Here is a 21,395-nt window from a genome sequence, read left to right as displayed (position 1 = left end):
AGAAAATCACTTGCCAGAAAATGTAGATATCCTAGGTAGAGAAGCTAGAAGAATGCAAACATAGAAACAAAATAATCATTAGAGCATAGAAGTAGGTGTGGTTGATCTAAGTGTGCTTTAACCAATAATGAGCTCAGCTTTTGCAATATGTATAAGCTTCATTAACACCAATATAAATATGTGTGAGCTTTCAATAACCTTGGAGATTTGCAATTCATGCATATTGTGTGAGGCATTTCTTCCGCCGTTCACGACAAATGGCGACCCCGGACGTTCTTTCGTCGGTAGCCACGGTCGATCGGTGTACAGGGTTCGGGTCCTATCGCAGCTGAGGACGGCAAAAGCACCGCTGAAAAAGGGAAAGTGCAGTGCCCCGGGTGACCTCAGCGGAGAGCCCGGCCGATACGTGCTGCCGGAACCTGCAAGGGCTGCAAGAAGCACGCTGTTATCTTTAACACGGATAAAGAAAGGCAAGCAGCATATGATTTATTTCCTAGCTTTTTATAAAAGCGTAAGGTTAAGTGTTGTAGTGCGTTCTTATATTTTGGAATACTTTGAAGTAGTTTGTTTTGTATTCCCATATTTTTCCCAAATGGTTTGTCCCAGACTGTACCCCCTCCCTTTCTTTTACTTGTGTTATCCCTTTCCCGGGATGAGATCTCCAAAACCCCCGCCCTGGCTCTCTGTCAGTCACTTGGCATCCCATCCCCCTATCCAGAAGTTTCGGTCCAAGTTGTCGAGTGATTAGCCAGAGGCTAGGGGTCAGCCCCCCAAGTCCTGCCCCATACGCTGTTTTGTATGTCTGTCCCCCCAGCACCCATCCCCCAGAGATACCTATTGGTCAGTAGGATGTTATCTATGTTGGTTTCCTCCCCCCTTTAAATATGAACTCCGGACATCCCCTGGGGCTCTCGGCAGGAGGCCCCCTGAGGTACAGGCGCTCCCTCGGGACTCCTTAATAAAAACCTTGGAATATCCCCTGCTGGGAGTCAGCCCCTTTCTCTTCCACCGATGTCTCTGTCGTCTCTGCTGCAGCAAAGGCAATCAGCCTGAGTGCCCTCAGCACCCTCGGGGCACAGAGAGTGTCTCCCCGCAGTCGGCCGTGTTGGGGCTGCTCCCCCCATTCTCTGCTGACCCGGGTAAGGCCCAGGGACATTGAGAGGCTTGCAGAGAGACTGAGACAGTTAAGGGTATAGAGTTGCAGAAAGAGCTTCATGGGATTGTTAGCTCATGGGTATGCACAAGGACTTTTTCGGAATCTTCACACAGTGCATAGGTTATCAGAGTGCCGTATATTTGGGGATAAGTTGTGGCAGGCAGTCATAGATGATGATAAAGCCGCGAGAAAGTTGGGAAAGTTATGGCGAGTCGTGCATGATGAATTGTTGAAATATCAGGCAGAGGAAAGAGCTGCCCAGCAGGCTAGTGCAGCCCATGAAAGAAACAGGAGTTATGGAGACTGGTTTGGCTCCCCGCCGACACTAGCTCCTGCTCTAAACGGCAGCTCCCCGCCACTATCAGTTCCTGCTTCAGGCAGCAGCCCCCGCCCCCCCCCCCCCCCCCCGCGCATACTCTAGCCGTGCCGTCCGCGCTGCCTGCCCTGGTGTTAAACCCTACACCTCCTCCGCCTCCTCCCGCTCCGGATCCGCGCCCTCGGCCTCCCCGCCGCGGCGCGCGGCCCGTGGCCACCCCGTCGGGGCGGCTCATGCCAGCCCCGGCCCTAAGCGGCTTAGCAGCCACAGTGCGGCTGCCTCCCGCTCCGCTCCGCAGCCACCCCGACCCCCGAGCCAGGGGGGCGGCAGGATGGGCCTCCCACCCCCCCGTGGGGCAGCGGGCTCCGGGAGGTCCGCCCGCCCCGCGGCTGCCCAGCGCAGTTCTGCTTCCCGGTCACCAGCCACTGCGCCCGGACACAAGTAGCAGCTGTCACCGCTTCAGCTTGACCTGCCTCCAGCCCGCCACCGCTGGGAGCCTCGGATTGGACCCGGCAGCAGCAGCAACCACAGTAACCCTGATGTCTACTCACCCGGAAAAGGTTCCAACTGGGGTAAAGGGACCACTCATTATTGATGGATTACCTATGGGAGCCTTACAACCAGGATTACCTAATCCGGCTATGCTGCCAAGGGACTAGCCACTTTTGATTATTGATCTGAAGGACTGCTTCTTTACTATTGCTCTTCATCCTTGAGACACTGCAGCAGATATTGGACTGTGTTACACAAGGCAGTGTTTGGAGACGTGATCTTGATCTCCCTATACAGCTGACAGTTTGGTGTGGACCAAAATTTTTACTGGGTGCACTTACTCAGCATAACAGAAAAATGGGGGAGATATGGGCCTTGGAATGGATATCTCCTCCACTTCAACAACATAAAACCCTTCTTCAGAAAATTGAAATTTTAGCTGATTTGCTCAAAAAGGGTTGTGATAGGACAATGGGGTTGGATTTAATGTCCAAAAAGATCAGTAAAGCCCTTATCAGATGCTATAACTGTTTACACAGATGCAGGAAGAAAATCCAAAACTGCAGCAGTGACCTGGCAAGAAGAGGGACAATGGCATCATCATATACTCCAAGCTACTGAGTTGGACACTTTACAAACGATGGAGCTATTGGATGTTGTATAGGCCATGATGCATTTCTCTGGACCTCTTAACATTGTAACAGATTCTTTGAATGTTGCAGGAGTGTGTGAGCGAATAGAAGATGCCTCTATAAAAAAAGTTCAAAACAGGACGTTACATGAGCTGTATATGCAGCTGCAGAGAGCAAATGGTACCTTGGAAAGATATTTGAGTAAATATATAGATACCAGAGAGCCACAAGAAAGATTATTAAAGTGTTTGTTTGTTTTGAACCACCTGTGTGTTTTTGGGGAAAATAAGGTTCCTGCTGTGATTTGTCACTATGTACAAGAAACAGATGATGTAAAGAAAGATGTATGGGTGAGATACAGAGATCCTAAAACAGGACAATGGCAAGGTCCTGCTAAGGTGTTATACTGGGGCCGTGGATATCTTTGTGTTTCTACCCCTACAGGATCTCTGTGGGTACCTGCTAAATGGACCCGAGCAGCTGTGTTTGATGGAAACTTTATGTTATTGCTTTATCAATTTTTGCTTCTTTTGTGGACAGTGTAGACTATCAGGCATGGGCCCCACCTCAGCCCAAGACTAACATATGGGTCACCCTGGCAAACTTGACTAAACAAGAGACTATTTGCCTGTCATTATCTTCTCCTGGCAATCCGTTCACAACTTGTTTGGTTAGATTACCAGCAGATCCCTGGCCGTGCCCTTCACATGTACCAACTTGTAAGGTCAGCAATGCTAGGACGAGTGTGGATAATTGGGATCAGTGGATTTCCCACTTTCCTATAGCACCACAAGAGCCCCAAGAGTTGGAGTTGTTAGGGTCAGTGATGGCAGATGCATGTATTCATTTTAACTATAGAAGCCTGCTGTCAGTCAAGAACCATTCTAATGTTGTAACTTCCAGCATGGCTGTCTACCGAAATGCATCGGCCTGGTGCAATTATACAACAAAGAGAGTGTCAGTCTCATCAAATGACCCTATTCAATTGCCAGCAGGATATTTCCTGATATGTGGAGACCGTGCTTGGGCCGGTATCCCATCAATGCTGCACGGGGGACCATGTACACTTGGTCGGCTGTCTCTACTTACACCTAACATGTCCATGATACTAAACATGAGCCGGCGCCATCGTAGAAGCAAATGGATGGCTCGTGCATTTGCAGCAGACTGCCGGGATGATGTAAAGTTTTGGTCCCCAGCGGCCATAATCGCAGCATCTTTCTTAGCTCCAGGGGTATCAGCAGCACGTGCTCATGCTATTTTAAGTAGGTTAGGGTGTTGGCTTGCTAAACAAACAAATGCAACTTCTTTAGCGATTTCTAGTCTTTTGCTTGATGTTGACTCTATTCGCCATGGGACACTTCAAAATAGAGCTGCAGTTGATTTTTTCTTACTTGCACAAGGCCATGGCTGTGATGAATTTGAGGGCATGTGTTGCATGAATCTCTCTGATCATGCACAGTCTGTTCACTCACAGCTCTCTGAGTTACGAAGGTTAACTGGGAATTTACAGGTAGAATCAGGCCTTGGTATTGATGGATGGCTTAAATCTTTAAGCTTAAGATCATGGTTACGCTCTATTGTTAAGGTTAGCATTGTAGTAGCTATTGTAGCTTTGTTGTTAATATTAGTTTTGCCATGTTTTTGTATATGCTTACAGAATATGGTGCGAAAGATGATAACTACCGCATTTAACCAAACCATGCTTGTTCAACAGAAAAACGGGGGAAATGTAGAGAGCTTTCTGGATAATTGGTTAGCTGAGAAAGAACATTTCAATGTGATACCGTTAGATAAAGATAGGGGAAACAAGCTGGGGATTATGTAACCGGTGTCCAATCACTGACAAAGGTCATAGTGACCTTCGCTGAAACGGGAAGACGGGGGAGAAAATCACTTGCCAGAAAATGTAGATATCCTAGGTAGAGAAGCTAGAAGAATGCAAACATAGAAACAAAATAATCATTAGAGCATAGAAGTAGGTGTGGTTGATCTAAGTGTGCTTTAACCAATAATGAGCTCAGCTTTTGCAATATGTATAAGCTTCATTAACACCAATATAAATATGTGTGAGCTTTCAATAACCTTGGAGATTTGCAATTCACGCATATTGTGTGAGGCATTTCTTCCGCCGTTCACGACAGGGGAGCAGATGGAAATTTTGTGTGAATAAACGCATGATGTGTGGTAGTATGTTGATGATATGGGGATAAGGGGTGGAATGTCCTAGGGTGACGTTATGATGCTTGTATCCCCATTCATGTGTTCTGTTAATGTTGGATATTATGTTCTGTACCTTTAAGACTGGCTCTGAGGAGGGAAAGTTTTGTTTTGGTTTTCTTATCAGCCTGGCGGGACACAGAGACTGCAGCTTTTGCTTTTTCTGCTTTTGCTTTTCGCTTTGCTCTCTCTTGCTCCTGCTTGCTTCTCTTCTGCTTGCTTCTGCTCATTAGCTAGTTTAGCTAAACTGTCCAATTTCTTCCTGGACTGTTTCTCCTTTCCTTTTTCTGACCATTTCGAACCTGCTCCGGGCTGGGACCTGGGAAACACCAAGATCCTGCACCTTGTGGCCTGCAGCAGCTGCCCCAGCACTGGAGGGACTGAGAACAGAGTGACCACTTCCCAGGAGAGACTTTCTGAATTAGTCATCATTTTTCAGAGCGGTATCATCCGGTATTGTTCATTTTGTGTGCTGGGGGGTGCTGTGCCTATTACATAAACAGGTTCTTTCCACTCCTCTCCGAGGAATCCTTCCCAAACCGGTTGGGGGGAGGGGCTGTGTGGGTTTGCTTACTGGAGGGGCCCTAATTTGGAAATTCTCCTCCAAATTTGCCCTAAACCAGGACAGAGACCAAGAAGAAGAAGGAGAAAGACTGGACAACACCCAGATTCCTCCATCTTGCCTCCTGAACCCCCATCCTAAAAACTCCCAAAAATCTATTTTTCACCCCATGACTAACTATTATTCTACTTAGAATTTCGTGGCTTGCAGATCTTCATATAAAGGTTGGTAATTTTTTTTTCCATGGGTCAAAATCCAAGTTACAGGGGTCATGGGCTCTGTGCCAGGGTCTCTGAGCCCCCCAGGCAGGGGCTAGAGCCCTCCAGGGCAGCCAGAGGAATTTCCTGGGTTCTGACACTTACCAGTAACTCTGTGTGGGGATTTGCATCCCTTGTCAATAACCCAAAGGAAAACAATTTAAATGATGCCTTCACTTAGACCAGGGATCTTGCCTCAAGTCCCTGAAGGTCTAAAGTTGAGGTTCTCCCTGAAAATTCCTCAGTGCTGGCTGGAGATCTGTGGATTCATTGAAGCTCTAGGCTGATCTTCTGGCTGTCTCTCCAATTTACTGGCACAAAATCTCCAAAATACTGGAACAAGACTCCTTAACACTAATTTGGTTTAAAGAGGGCATAATTTATTCAGGCCTGAGGTCACACAAAGGATACTCCTAACCATTCGGGCACACATGATTTTACAAGTAAGCAATTTACATATTACAATTTACCCATTACCTTCAGGCCCAGATTCAGTCCTTGTTTTGTCTATTCCTACATTCTTGAGCCGGATGTCTTCTTCTTCTCTTCCAACTGTTCTTGCTGGGAAAAGCAGTTTTTGGGTGCCTTGTTTCTCTGCTGGAAGTTCACAGGCCCAGTAAAAACTAAATTAATCCCGTTGCTGTCACATAGCATGGAAGCCTCTCTCCAGCTTCCTTCCCTGAGCCCTCCTGCTCCTGCAGAACCACCCTGATAATGGATCTGCGTGTGTTGGACATGGTGGCTGTCACCTTGACGTGGCCAACACTCACCTGGACGGGCTCCTGGCAGGTGTCCAGGGCGACGTGGCAGCACACAGTGGTCCCGTTGGTGGTGAAGGACGTCCTCATCTGGGACATGCGGTGGTAGGTGTCCTCCAACCTGCCCAGGTGAGCTCTGAGCAGGGACAGCTGCAGGCCCAGCTCCATGGCAAAGCGGTTGTAGTCCAGGGGGTTGGAGAAGAAGATGGCCACGGTGAAGGTGGTGGCCTCATAGACCAGGACTCCACAACAGCCACGGAACAGGGGGCTGGAGAACTGGCAGGTGTCAGAGGAGCCTGGGGGCACGGAGGGGCTGGGGGGGATGGAGCTGTGCCCGCTGTAGAAGTAGGTCCTGGGGAGGAGAAACAGGGGTGTGCCATCAGGGGAGGATGGTGAGACCACCAGTGTCACAGACATCTTTTATGAAAAATCCTTTCCTTGGGATTTTTCCTCCTGAGAAGCTGAGAGGCCTCAGGAACAAAATGGAAACATTGATTATCTGCTGCTGTGGAATGCAACAGGTGGATCTGTGATTGGTCTCATAGTGTTATTTCTTATTCATGGCCAATCACAGTCAGCTGGCTCAGACTCTCTGTCTGAGACACAAGCTTTTGTTATTCATTCTTTCTTTTTCTATTCGTAGCTAGCCTTCTGATGAAATATTTTCTTCTATTCTTTAGTATAGTTTTAATATCATATATATCATAAAATAATAAATCAAGCCTTCTGAACCATGGAGTCAGATCCTCGTCTCTTCCCTCATGCTAAGACCCCTCTAAACATGGTCACACACCAGGAGATGCTCGTGGAGCAAGTGGTAGGTGGTGGAACCAGCAGGAGACAGTCTCAGCACCACTGGGAGGTGCTGGGAGCACTGGGAGGTGCTGGGGGCACTGCTGGGAGGTGCTGGGAGCACTGGGAGACAAGTAGGAGATTGACCAAGCCCTAGGAGATGCTCCCACCGTGGGATGATGACCCCACCCTGTGGTGGTGTTCACAGGCGTCTCAGGATGAGGGAAGAAATGAGAATGTTGACTTTATGTTTCAGAAGGCTGATTTATTATTTTATGATATAGATTACATTTAAAGAAAATGATATATTAAAACTTACTAAAAGAAGAGAAGATTTCATCAGAAAGCTAGCAAAGAATAGAAAAGAATAGAATGATAATAAAATCTGGTGACTGACCAGAGAGTCTGAGACAGCTGGACTGTGATTAATTACTAATTAAAAACAATTACATGAGACCAATCAAAGATGCACTTGTTGCATTCTACAGCAGCAAATAATCATTGTTTACATTTTGTTTTTGAATTCTCTCAACTTCTCAAGAGAAAAAATCTTAAGGAAAAGATTTTTCATTAAATATGTCTGCGACACCACCCTGTCCTGGTTTGGAATGGGAGGAAAATTCAGGGAAGTGATGCAAAGCTTTTTGTGTAACTGACGGGCTGCTGAACCACTGAGAAGCTGGGCACAACTCTGTGAAACACACACGTTAAAAACGAAAAACCCCAAAAACTCTCTCTTTCCTTTCCAATCAACAAAAAAGCAGCAAACCCCAACCTCAACCCCCATCTCAACCAAACCAAGCCAAACAATGTCACTGTGATATTTTATGGAAAATTCCTTCACCAGGATTTCTTCTCCTGGGAAGATGGAAAGCTTCAGCTTCTCCCTGTTTTGCTGCTTTGGAATGTGATTTGGAGAATTGTTTACCCAGCATGGGAATTGTTTTAATTTAATCACCAATCCCAGTCCAGCTGTGTCAGGACTCTGGTCAGTCACAGGTTCTTATTATTCATTCTTTTCCAGACTTCTGATGTATCCTTTCTCTTTCTTTAGTGTAGTTTTAGTATATAATTTCTTTTAATATAATATTGAGGGAACCCAGGACATTCCTCTGGCTGCCCTGGAGGGCTCCAGCCCCTGCCCAGGGGGCTCAGAGACCTTGGCACAGAGCCCAAGACCCCTGTGCCTTTGATTTAGCCCTTGGAAAAAACAATTTCCAACCTTTATAGGCAGAATTACAAGTCAAGAAAGTTTAAGTAGAATAATAGTTCGTTTGTCATGGGGTGAAAAATAGATTTTTGAGATTTTTAGAATGGGGGCTTGAAGTCCCAAGATAGAAGAATTTAAGTGTGCCTTGTCCCTTTTCCTTCTTCTTCCTTCCTTCCTTTCCTTCTTCCTCCATCTTTTAAGTGATGTTGGCATTTTTAGATTAGTTTAGAGTAAAAACTCACTGTCTAACATAGGTGATAAGTATTGAGAAGTTATTGTAAATAGTGTACACGTAGTTTTTAGTATAAAAAGATAACACCACCCCAAGGATGGGCAGGGTGCCTCAGCCCGACCTGCCAGACAGAGCTCAGCAAGGCAAAAAAAGAATTTTATAGATAAAAACACCAATAAACAACCTTAAGAACAAGAATAGAAGAGTTCTGACTCCTTCTTCAACTGCAGGGCTGGGAAAAGAGACTTTCTAACACATCTCAAGGTCACTGTGACCAGCAGAGATTCTGAGATAATATAATATCATAAAATAATAAATCAGCCTTCTGAGGACATGGAGTCAAATTCAAGTGTAATGTTAACCCTTTCAGTGCCTCAATCCTCCCTCAAATGAGAAAAAACCCCAAAATACAAACATGTAAAAGAACAGCATAAAGTCATCAGTCAGTGTAGAAGAAGTCCCAAATAAGAAAGAAAAAGAAATGCCTTGTTTTTTAGAGCTAAAATCCTCTAGTAAGCAATAGAGAAAATGCTCTTTTTCCTTGTAGCACATAAAACTATAAAGAGATAAAAGTGTATCAAATTGATATCAAACAAAAGCCTCCATACTAAAATAAACAAATGTTTATGGAGCTAAAATCCTCTTATAAGCTATAGAGAAAAGACTCTTTTTCCTTATAGCCCATAAAACTATAAAGAGATGTGTTCAAATTAATATCAAACAAAAGCCTCCATACTAAAATAAACAAATGTTAAAATAGCTGTAATTCCATAAAAAGTTTAAACAGAAAAAGAGTAGTCCTATGCTTCCAAAAAAAAAAGAAAATCTCTATTCTCAAAAATAAAAGTAATTTTAAAAATAGACAATAAAGAGAATTTTTGCTTTTAAACAACTCATCTTTAAAACAATCATCATAAATCAATATAACCCATCAATAAGCTACGAAAGTGCTTATAACGATAAGAAAAACTTCATCATAGCAAAATTCCACAAAGAACTGTTGTTCGTCACCAATTAAGAACCACAAAAAACCCTGTTTCCTTTCCTCTTATAAAAAAGTCTCCATAACCTTAAAAGAAAAGACTTCTCTCCCTCAATAAACTAAAGAAAAACTATTTTAAAAGTCGTAAACTAACTAAAAATCTTAAGTGTAATTTCTTTATCAGTGAGGAAGAAAAGTTGTGAGAAGCAAAGTGCTCTAAAAGGTTTGTTTTAATTCTTACTACTTTTTTGCTTCTAATTACTTCTAGTAAAATTTGCTTTATACCCTCTTAAAGTTTTAAACCTACTTTATCTTTCTCCTAATCCTATCTCACAACAGAAACTAAATGTATCAGTAATTAGCCAACACCAAACCTACCACATTCTTTAGTACATCAGCCAAAAAAACTTCAAATTAAAAAAATCCTTAATTGCAAACCTAAACCACAACACACAATTAGCTTTTCCACCCAATTTCAAACTAAAACCACCACATACCTAGGGGTCCTCCCGTGCCTTCCCCTCACCTGGGGTTCTCCAGGGTGACATTCCCGCTGCTGTTGGATATCTGGATCTCCACAGCCCTCTCCAGGAAATTCCACATCTTGGCACGCGATTGGCTGCTCCAGGGGGACAGAATCTACTCCTCCAGTCTGGGGTTTCCTCAGATCTGGGATCGTGACCTTGGAGACAGAATTTTCTCAGCTCTGGGGTCTCCTTGAATCCGTAATCTTCTCACTCCAAGGTCTCCTCCTCAGCTCCAGATTCTCTCTGTTCCAGAATCTTCTTCCTGAATCTAGGATCTTTTCCGCAGCTCTGGGGTCTCCTTGGATTCAGAATCTTCTCAGCTCTGGAATCTTGTTCCTGTCTCTGGGAAATTCTTGAATCTGGAATCTCTTCAGATCTGGTATCTCCTCAGATTCAGTGTCTCTTTGGATCCAGGGTCTCCTCAGCACTGAAATCTTCTCCTCAGCTCCGGGGTTTCCTCAGTCCTGGGCTCTCATCAGCACTCCTTGGATTCAGGGAGATCCTGGATCCAGAATCTCCACCCCAGCCCCTGACCTTCCCTGTGGTCTCCCCCTCTGAGCACCTTCTGGGTCTCCGCTGGTGTTGGGAATGTCCTAGGGCAGGGAAATCCCTCCCCTGGCTGGAAAAATCCTAAATTACAAATTCCTGGTGATAAAATGGAACCAACTTCCTGGTGGTGAGTCCGGGGCAAAGTCCTCCAGGGCCTGGCACCTTCAGCTGGTGTAACTGGTTAAAGTGGCTGAATTGTCTAATGTAACTTGTTTAATTGATTTCTCTAATTTAAGTAATTGAATCTAATCTATTTTACCAGATCTAACTCAGCTGGTTTAAATGTTTTAAATTATGTAAATGGTTCCACAATAAGTTTATAACTGGTTCAACCAGTTTAACTGGTTCATCTAATTGAACGAGTTTAATTGGTTTATCTAGTTAAACTGGTTGAATTCTCTCACTGCCTGAATTGGTCTAAGTGGTGTAGCTGACCAGAGGAGCAGATGATTGGCTCAAAGCAACCCAGTGGGGAGTGGTGGCTGATTTGTGGAAAAAAAATCCTCAACTTGTAAAAGATGTAAAGCTGGTATGATTTATTTCATTGCTGGACATGCTCCCCAAGGACATGAGCACCCCTGAAAATTCCCGAGTCTACTTTATCCCCTAATCTGTGCATTTGCATTAAAAATATGCCTATGTATTCAACTTATCAATTTTATGAGCCTGTGCAGTTCTTCAGTCACGTAGTTGTAATGTGGTGTTTATCACCCAGATTCAGTTTTTCTGTTTGCTTCAGTCTCAAGATCAGCAGGGAGCCTCTTCTTATCTCCAGCATTACTTTCTTGCCACATTCACATTTTCTGAAAAATCCCTTGGCCTAGGATTTTTCTCCCGGGAAGCTGAGAAGCCTCAGAGGAAAAGGAAAACAATAATTATATGATTTGCTTCTCCTGTGTTTTGCTGCTTTGGAATGTGTTTGGAGATTGTTTATCCAACAGGTGACTGTTTCATTGGTTTCATGTGATTTGTTTTGACTTATTGACCAATCAGGGTCAAGCTGTGTTGGAGCTCTGGAAAGAGTCATGAGTTTTCATTATTATCTTTTTAGCCTTCTGTAAGAATCCTTTCTGTATTCTTTAGTATAGTTTCCTATACTATTCTTGAATATAATATACTATCTTAAAATAATAAATTAGCCTTCTGAGGACATGGAGGCAGATTCATCATTCCTTTCTTCATCTGGGCACCCTGCAAATCAAATACAATATTTTCTAAGTTGCCTTGAGTCTCCTTTGTTCTCTCTCTGCAGGCCTTTTGGCGAGCATGCAAGTTAAAAGACTAAACAAAAAAGTAAAAAATTGGTTTCTACCCTGAGTTAAATTTCCAATCCCCTGTTTCATTCCTCCCTTTTCTAGAAAGAAGTAAATTATTTTACTTAGTACAAATTTCTACGATAATAGGTGTCCCTTAATGCTTTGCCATGTACATTTGATAAGGAGGTCAACACTGCTATTTGCTGTAGTATTCTCCATTTCCAAATTATCACTATAAAAGATAACCCTAAACTCACCCTAACTAATACCAATAAATTTGTAAGGCTGCCAACAACAGTCTCCTTGGTTCCACAACAGTCTCCTATGCTTCCTCCTTGGAAGCATAGGACTACTCTTTTTCTGTTTAAACTTTTTATGGAATTACAGCTATTTTAACATTTGTTTATTTTAGTATGGAGGCTTTTGTTTGATATTAATTTGAACACATCTCTTTATAGTTTTATGGACTATAAGGAAAAAGTGTCACAACGAACCCTTTGCTCCATGAGGTTCATTGGTGTAACAGGGATGCCCTGATTCCATGAGGTTGTGTAGTGTCACAATGATCTCCTTGGTTCTGCAGCCCTGCTGTGGCTGCCATGTAACAATGGACCTGTGGTACCATGAGGTTCCATGGTGTCACCATGGTCCCTTTGGTTCCACAAGGCCCTGCTGGGCCACAATGGCCCCTTGGTTCCATGAGGTTCCGTACTGTCAAAAATGATCTCCTTGGTTCCACAGTGTGACAATGGCCCCTTGGTTCTATGGGGTGCCTGGCCTCTCACAGCCCCTCACAGACTCTTATGGCCCTTCATGGCCCCTCACAGCCCCTCATGGCTCCCTCACAGTTCCCCATTGCCCTTCATGGCCCCTCACAGCCTCTCACAGCTCATGGCCCCTCACGGCTCCCTCACAGTTCCCCATGGTCCCTCACAGGCTCCCCATGGCCCCTCACAGTTCCCCAAGACCCCTCACAGCCCCTCACAGCACTTCATGGATCCTCACAGACCCTTATGGCCCTTCATGGCCCCTCACAGCCCCTCATGGCTCCCTCACAGTTGCCCAAGACCCCTCACAGCCCCTCACTGTGGATGCCATGGCACAGAGAGAGAGAAACAGCAAGTGTTTCTCACAGCAGCTTGTGAGAATTATTAGCAAGTTGTAAGAATGTGAGAACTTAAGTATAAACAATCTGCAGGTGGTGTTCTACTTCGTCTTTCTCTTCTTCTCAAGGACGGTGTATAAAGAATGTTTTTTGTTAACTAGCCAATCAAACAGAATATATCATATCACTCTGTAAAAACCGCACGGTTCTCTTGAATAAAACCTTCTTTTAGTCTTTCTGCAATACTGCCTCCTGCCTGTTCCTATGTCATTCTCGGCGCAAGAGTGACACTTCATGGCCCCTCACAGCTCAAGGCTCTTCACGGCCCCTGAGCCGCCTCCGGCCCCGCCATTGGCGCCGCTCTTTGCTGCCCGCCAATGGCGGCCCGAGTCTGCAGTGACGTCTCCGGTCGCCGGGCAAAGGAAGGCCTGGGGCTGAGGTGCCCCGGGCTGGCCGGGAATGGGGTCCGAGAGTCCCCGGGCTCATGGAAACGGAGGATCCAGGGGCTGAGAGAGGAGGACACCCGGGAAAGGGGGTGCAGGGGGTGTCGGGGCAGGATAAGGGGGTGCAGGGGGTCCTGCAGCTGGGGAAGGAGATGCGAAGGGTCCCAGTGCCCAGGAATGGGCATTCAAGGGGTTCCCCGGGGGGCTCCCCAAAGCCCCTCCCAGGGGGCAGCAGGAGCTGGCTCAGGAGCTCTGGGCAGAGAAAAGGGGGTGACCCCGGCTTGGGGGGGACATGGGGGACTCACCCACGCTCCCGGGGGGACACGACCCCCGGGGACCCCCCCTCACCTTGTCCCGCAGGGGAGGCCGAGCCCCAGCCCAGGCAGACGAAGCCCCCGAGCCCCGGCAGCATCTTGGGGGGCGTGCGGGGCCGGGAGGGGCAGGATCCGGGAAAGGGCGGCGGCTGCCGGGTTCCGCGGGTGCCTGGAAACCACGAAGGCGGCGGCAGCGTCTGTGACAGCGGCGCGGCCTCAGTTGCCTGAGAACGCGGCCCTGGCTGGTTGTGCGCAGCCTGGGCTCCTGCAGGCGGCTTCACCGGGCGATTCGCCAGGGGAATTGTTCGCGGAGCATTGGCCTGTGCAAAGTTCCTGAACGTGCAGAGCATTGGCCTCTGCAAGGAGTTCATCAACGTGCAGAGCATTGGCCTCTGCAGAAAGTTCCTGAATTTCCTTTGAAGGTAAAGATTGACTCAAGTTGAACTTTTTGGTTTTGTCTCATCTGCACTCTGAGAGAGAATGCCAAAGGGAAATACAGGATGGGATAATGCTCGTCTTCTGGTGCAGCAGTTCAGTGGTCTGCACTGTCACAGACATGTTTTATGAAAAATCCTTTGGGTTTTTTTTTTTTTTTTTTTTGAGAAGCTGAGAGAGCTCAGGAACAAAATGTAAACAATGGTTATCTGCTGCTGTGGAATGCAACAGGTGCATCTGTGACTGGTCTTCTAGAGTTGTTCCTAATTAATGGCCACTCACAGTCAGCTGACTTGGACTCTTTGTCTGAGACACAAGCTTTTGTTATTCATTCTTTCTTTTTCTATTCTTAGCTAGCCTTCTGATGAAATCTTTTCTTCTATTCTTTTAGTATAATTTTAATAGAATATATATCATAAAATAATAAATCAAGAGTCAGATCCTCATCTCTTCCCTCATCCTAAGACCCCTGGGAACACCACCACAATGCACAGCTGAGTGGATGAACAATATATGCTCTACTGATTGTGCTTTTTTTTTTTGCACTGAAGGAATGCAACATTTTCTAAATGTACTGGTCTATACTTTTTCTCCCCATATAGTGGTTGCTTAAACTGCTTAAAGGTGAATGAGGTCTGTTCAAGTTTCAGTGGGTTGTTATCATCTGGTTATTAAAATTATTAGGGAGAGGCCTGTGAATTATGGTGCAAACGAGACCATATGCCAAAATCAATAGTCTGGATTTTATGTAACAGTAAATGTGAGGAAGAGAGAGAGAACGGAAAAGAAAAAGAAGCAGGGGGGTGGCAGGGGGGGGATGGGGGGTTGGGAAGAAGGAGAGTGACAGAGACAGATTAAGTGAAAAACATCACCATTCCATGGATCCCATCAGCATACCATTAAATCCTCTTCTGGTCCTCTCTGTAGTGAGGTCTGGCAAAACGTAAGACTCCAATGGATTCATGCAGATTTGGGCAAGGTGGGACCTCCCAGGTGCCTCCCTGGGGTGGGGCAAGTTGGACTCTGTCTATTGCTACTTTCAAATAATATAAAATCTTTAGCATCTGTCTGTCCTTTGAGTCTACCATGAATTGGCTTCTGGATTTTCAGATCTGTTGTGTTACTTTGCGTGCCCTGTAGTCTTCTGGTGCAAGGCCTCAGGAATGGGTCTGGGGGCACTGTGGAGGTCTTTGATGGGAGGTTTGTGTGCAAACCTGGCCTCAGCAGACGAGTCTGTGGCTGTGGCTTCCCCAGCCTGAACCCAGACAGAGCTGATTTTCAGGACAGCTGCTGGGTTTGGCTTTGTTGTGGATAGGTTTTTCTCTTCAGCCTTGTTTCTCCCCAGCCCTGAGCTAATGGGACAATAGTGTCACCTTGATCTTGTCTCAAGTTCCCTTAGGCAGCTTAACTCACAGTGCCAAGTTCCAGTCAGGAGGCATTTTCAGGGAAGGGTGGGCTTGGGTGGTTGCTGCTTCTTTTTACAGTTTTGTCACAATGGGCAGAAAGTCCTTTCTGATGATATTTAAGCCATTAGCCATAACATTCCAGTCTCTCACGAGTCTCTCAGCTGTGAGGAACAGCTGAGAGAGCAGGGGTGCTTTAGCCTAAAGAAGAGGAGGCCCGCTCTAGCTATCTTTAAGTAATATTTAAGCTACAGCTTTGTCTGTTCAAACTATTATTAATGTTCAGGTCTTAGCTCCAGGTTTCAGTATGATCCATCTTTGAATTGCACAAGGTAGCCATAGAGTTCAAATAAAGTCCAACTAGAGGCCTAACTATACTAGCTACTTAGACCAAACAAGCTCTTAGCTACTTTCAAATAATATAACATTTTTAGCACCAGTATATCTCTTGAATCTGCAATGAACTGGGTTCTGGATTTTCAGAGTTCCATTGTTGCTCCTTCCAGTTTTGTTGAGGCATTGTCGCTCATCTGCGACGTCCTTCTTCAAAATGGCTTCTGGATTCCCAGGAAAGACCACAACACCTCATCTTTTGTCCAGGGAAGGACTGAAGTCTTTTACTGTGAGTACCCACTGGGGCTGTGTTCAGGCTGGCACTGCCCTGGTGTCCCTGCTCTCCCTGCCCCTGTTGTCCAGCAGTGCTGTGAAGCTGCAGAGCCCCTCCCCAGCCCTTTGTGCCGTGCTCCTGTTGCTGGGGCTGTCCTGGTGCAGTAGGGAACACTGTGGGATGTTTCAGTTGTGCCTTGCCTGGCTGTGCCAGTGGAGCCAAGTGAAACCAATGCACAGCTGAAGCCCTGAGCATGTGTTCTGTCCCTTTCCCTTTGCCACAGGAATTCCTTCTGTCAGGCTGGGCAGTCACCTGTGCTGCTCTGACCATCGTGCCCTTGGGCACCCGGGCATGTGGGGGGGAAGCTCAAACTCTGCCCAAAGCCTTGAGAGCCATGGCTGGTCCCAGCTGGAAGAGCCTCCAAAGCAGCTGTTCTCTCCCAGCTCCTGGGTGGGCACAGATCCAGCCCTGCAGGCAGCACTGGGGCCAGGGCCACAAAGGTCCCTTGCTGTCTGCAGCTCACTTGACTGAAGATGCCCCACTGCTGAGGCTCTGTCAAGGAGATGCCTCTGTTTTCTTCTGTGGAGGAGTCTGTGAGCCCAGACAGAGAAAACCCATGCTAATTAACAGAGAGAATGAAAACTTGGACACATTCCTGTGCTCCTCACTCTTGGCACAGCGTTCCTTTCTTGCGTCTCTTGGACTCAGCCAGCAGCGATATCTCCTTGCTGTGAGTTCTGAGTGTTGTGCAGGGATGGAGTGAGGGGAGTCCTGAGAGCTCTTCCCCACTCTCTGAAAAGGTCACTGCCTCAGTCCAATAGAACTAAAGAGGAAACAAATGCCCAAAGAGCAGAAATCCCCAACCATGTCACATCAAATCACAGAGAAGCTCATGGGACAGAGCCTTGTGGCTGGAGTATGTGTACTGCACTCTGTATTATTAATTCACTGATGCTAAGTACTTCAGCAGGAAACTTCCAGGGCTTCCAGGACTGTCCTAGACTATATGATCACAAATTGTTCACCAGTGCCACTTGTTCAAGAAAAGCCTTTTTGAACAAGCACATCTCTGAGGCTCTAGCTGGTTTATTTTTGCCTTTCAGCTGCTTCCCCCTAAGTTCCTGTGGGAGAAGCTTCTCAACATGAAGAAGAAGGCCAGCACTGGGGGGAGTATTCTGCCCAGAATTGGCCCATGTATAGACAGGAGTGAGACTGGTCCAAAGGTATCTTTTTCCTGCTCTTTTCCTTTCTGTTTGATGTGAAGTTTGAAGGTGGGTGTGTGCTTGTGACAGGCTTGCCTCAAGCAAAATACCTCAGTGTCCAGGTCCTGTTGTTATTGCAAACTGATGGGAGTGGTGGACTGGGAGTCCTGATCTGCACTAAGCCAACACAAATAACCTCTGCTGAAGCTGCTGGGCTGTGCTGGAGTGTAGTTGCCATTGCTAAAACAATGGGAGGAAGGCTGGGGACACAAAGGCACAACATTGCCATTTGCCATTCTCCTGCTGAAGGAGCCCCCTCTTGCTTTGGTGTGGTCACCATCAAATGCTTGGGGTCACAGGATTCCCTCTGGAGTGGCAGCGTTGGCCTTGGAAGGCCAAGGATCTGCAGGAATTACTTCAGATTTAACCAAACAAATTGCATTACTGCTTTGGGCTGGAACAATGTGTTGGGACTCTGGAGGGATGTTAGATTTTGCAGACTGCCAGATGTACAGGGGACTGGCCCTGGGCAGAGGGGAATGGATGTGCTTTATCTGGATCAGTGCCTACTCAGAGGTGTGTTTAAAGCTGCTTTTCTGGCAGGACTGGCTCAGTAGAAAGCACAGTCCAAAGGGGTAGGTGACCGAGGTGGGCTGTTGAGCAGGAAATTGTCAGTAAGAGACACAGAACACACTGGTTAAGGATTGCCCTGGAGAGGGGCCTTGGGAACACCTCAGGGAAGGGCACAGCTCAGGGACAGTGTGCTGCAGCCACTCCCTTCAGCAGAATGTGTCTGCTGTGAAGTCACAGAGGAGACCTGCTTGCGTCTCTGCAGTGACAGCAGTGTGGCTGGAGAAGGCAGACAAAGCAGGGCAGGGTTTTCTCCAAGCAATGTCTCTGCTCCAGAAGCATTTGCTGTTATTGTGTCATTCCAGACATGCCTCTACAATGGCATTCAATAGGATAGCAATAATGACAAGAAAGCACCCATTTAAAGCCCATGGAAAAAGGAGATACCAACTCTATTTTTACCCAAGTTGCTGAGAAAATAACTGAACCTTATCCTCATTCAGCATTCACCTCATTTGTCTTTTTATTTTCACCTCATTTGTCTTTTTCCTAATTTCAGTGTTACTTTATTTTTGCCTTTACCTCTGTTAGAAATGCACTATTAAATACAATTAAAGGGGACAAAGTCATTAAAGCAAAAGAAAACTGTTTATTAGTAATGATTCAGCTGAGCTGGGTGTGTCTCCCTCCCCTCCGGAGATGAACAAACACAGCCTCCAACAAAATGGCAATCTTTGTATGCCCTTTGTACCCGGCTGGGGTGGTCCCTGTCCCCTTTCCTCTTGGATGGGTACTCGGGAACTTCCATTCTCTCAGATTGCCAGCCTTTCTGTCCCCTCCCCTCTCATCCTGCTTCTTTTTGGTCAGGTCTTCAACCCCGTCCCTCTGCCAGTTCACAGCAACACCCAACAAGCAAACCTGAACAATTCCAAACAATCCAAACAACACCACACAGAGCCAACAACTTTCATTCTTTAACTTAATAACCTTTTAGCTTCAGCAAAATATCGCCTCATCTCTCACACCTCCTCTGGTCCTGTGCTCTTCTTACTGATGTCTAAATTCTAGAGCAAAAAAGATATTTGCAGTTGTGTGGGCCTCGGTTTCCCTGTCTCAGAGTAAAGGACATCCCAAAATCATTTCCCATGGAGTCTAATGTAAATTCATGGGTTGTACTTCATAAGTGCACAGTCAGTGCCCCAGAGCTCTGTGACCACATGGGCACAGGGCTGTGCTTAAGGAAAGTGCTGCCTGGCATTCTGGAGAAGGAAACCTGGAGAAATCCATGCCAAAAGAGCAGCTTGGCTTGAGCCTGCTCTGTGTGGCCCAGCAGCTCTGGATCAGCTCAGAGCAGAGGTGGGTGAGCCACTGTTTGCCCAGTGTGGGCTGGGCAGACGTGCTCCCCCAGAGTCTGTACTTCACTGGGGATCAGTGGAAGATTCTCCTGCATGAACCTTCCTCCCAGCAGCTGAAGCTCTCCCTGCTCTCTCCTCTCCAGCTGCCCTCAGTTCCCCCAAAGCAGAGCTCGTTCCAGATTTCCCCACCAGAGGTGGTGTTTCAGAACTTCGACACTTGTGATGTCTGTGAAATGACACTGTCTCTCATGAATAAAGACAAGGTAAGTGTTGGGACATGGAGCTTTAACACTGGGCTGGAAGAGGAGAGTGCTGTCATTCCCCCAGTGTACAGCAAAGCAAGTTATCTGCTGCAGCACATGCAGGAGAAAATGTCTCAGCACCTTTGTTCTGCAAGATGGTGGAAATCTTCCTGTGCTGAGAATTGTCCCCTGATTTTGGCCATGTGTTGATGGTGTCTATCCCAAAGGAGTTTCCTTCTCTTGCAAGCTCTGGATTGATACGAATTGTTGAGGGCTGTACAGTTTTTACCTGCTCTCATGCTTTGCCTTGAGTCTATAGCACATCCTGTGTCTCCTTGGTTAATCTTGGTAGGAATCTCTGCCTCTCTCAGCCAGTTTGTCTCCCTTTGTGCAGCTCAGAGTCAGAGCTCAGGGGCTGAGCCTTCTCCACTTTATGCTGGAATCGCTTCTCATTCATGGCATTGGCACTGCAGGAACCGTGTTCTGAAAGAGCCCTGCAATCAGACTGATGGAGCAGAAGCACTGAGAGGCCTTTAGGGGCCACTTGAGGCTCCTGCTCAGCTTCATCCAGCTCTGCTCAGCTTTTCCAAAAGCAACACAGTGCTCTGCTTTCCCTTTGGAGAACCACAGCACATCCAAAGCCATGTGCTTCTGGAGGTTTTTACCTTCACTTGAAGAAATTGTGAGTGTTTTGCAGTTTCTCAAGAGAGCTGAGAGGGAAACAATTGAAAAATGTCAGCAGTTGTGTTCCACTGTAAAGAGGAAAACTGAGACCATTGGAATTTCAGTCAGGGAATCATTTTCTCAAATGAGGCTTTTGCCAAGAGCGGGCTGGTGGGAAGAGACAGGAGGGACTAAAAATCATTTAGACTTTTGGAGAGCATTTTGGTGCTCAGGGGTTGATGATATTAGTGTGCTAGAAAATGCATGTGTGCTGTGTCTGTGAATCCCAGAGGGCAGCACCTGGCCTGCTGGCTGCAGGCAGGAATGCCCAGCAGCCCAGCTTGCCTGCACAGGCAGCAGGAAGCCCTGGAGAGTCAAGATTGGCTTTTCATACTGGAACCACACTGTCACTCAGTGCTGGTCATATTCTCCAGGCAGAAAATGCCTTTGAAGCCCAGAGTCAATAGGCACAGCCTGTCCATGTTTCTGTCACTTTTGGCAAGCTGATTGCTCTCATGGTTTTATGATTCTTCCTTGCTGCTTTACTGCCCATTTAAATTCTCTTTGCCATCTCCGTGTTTTAGGGATTGTCTTGCTGTGTTCCTTCTTTGGTTTTTCAGGTTTGCTTTTCTTCCCAGTAAGGCCACAGTGTTTGGTCTCCTGTCTTGCTGCTCTGCCTGCCTGACTCTATCCCCAGAAGGTCCCTACCCCAGCCTGATCTGCTAGAAGGGAATTTCTTCCTTCCCCCAGGATAATGTGCTGGTTTGCTTTCAGGTAGCACATTCCCCCTCTGGACCATGACAACTTCATGGCTGTGTGCAGGCAGAAGCCAGCAGGTTTTCTGGCCTTGTTGAATATGCAGATGACTTGGTTCAGGTGCTCTGTCTCCATCCTGCTGGTGCTGAGCTGCTGGACCCTTCCTTCCCAGCAGGCACTGCCCTGCTGGCCCTGGCCAAAATGCTGGAGCCAGACAGGAGGGATTCAAGTTCAGCCTTGTGAATGATGTGCCTGTGCCTGCACAGCTGAAAGTGCTTTGGGAAAGGGGCCAGGCAGGGATGTCAGCAGGGCATGGACAGATCTCCTCTCATCCTGTTTCCACAAGTGGCAAAATCATC

At 46.7% G+C, this 21,395-nt stretch overlaps 2 protein-coding genes across 2 annotated transcripts in view; one reads left to right on the top strand and one right to left on the bottom strand.

The window, feature by feature from the left end:
• The window catches only part of LOC143692754 (uncharacterized), a 180,694-nt gene that overhangs the window by 88,322 nt on the left and 70,977 nt on the right, over positions 1-21,395 (bottom strand). The gene's annotated exons all lie outside the window — the stretch shown is intronic.
• The window catches only part of LOC143692614 (hydrocephalus-inducing protein homolog), a 57,274-nt gene continuing 47,830 nt past the window's right edge, over positions 11,952-21,395 (top strand). Inside the window, exons 1-2 of the mRNA XM_077172864.1 lie at positions 11,952-11,978; positions 19,519-19,638. Coding sequence (XP_077028979.1) covers positions 11,952-11,978; positions 19,519-19,638 — 147 coding nt within the window. The remainder of the gene's footprint in view (positions 11,979-19,518; positions 19,639-21,395) is intronic.

Source organism: Agelaius phoeniceus, assembly GCF_051311805.1.
Source record: "Agelaius phoeniceus isolate bAgePho1 chromosome W unlocalized genomic scaffold, bAgePho1.hap1 SUPER_W_unloc_2, whole genome shotgun sequence".
Classification (NCBI taxonomy): domain Eukaryota; kingdom Metazoa; phylum Chordata; class Aves; order Passeriformes; family Icteridae; genus Agelaius; species Agelaius phoeniceus.
The sequence above is the reverse complement of the archived record's forward strand: the minus strand, read 5'-3'. Positions and strand labels throughout refer to the sequence as shown.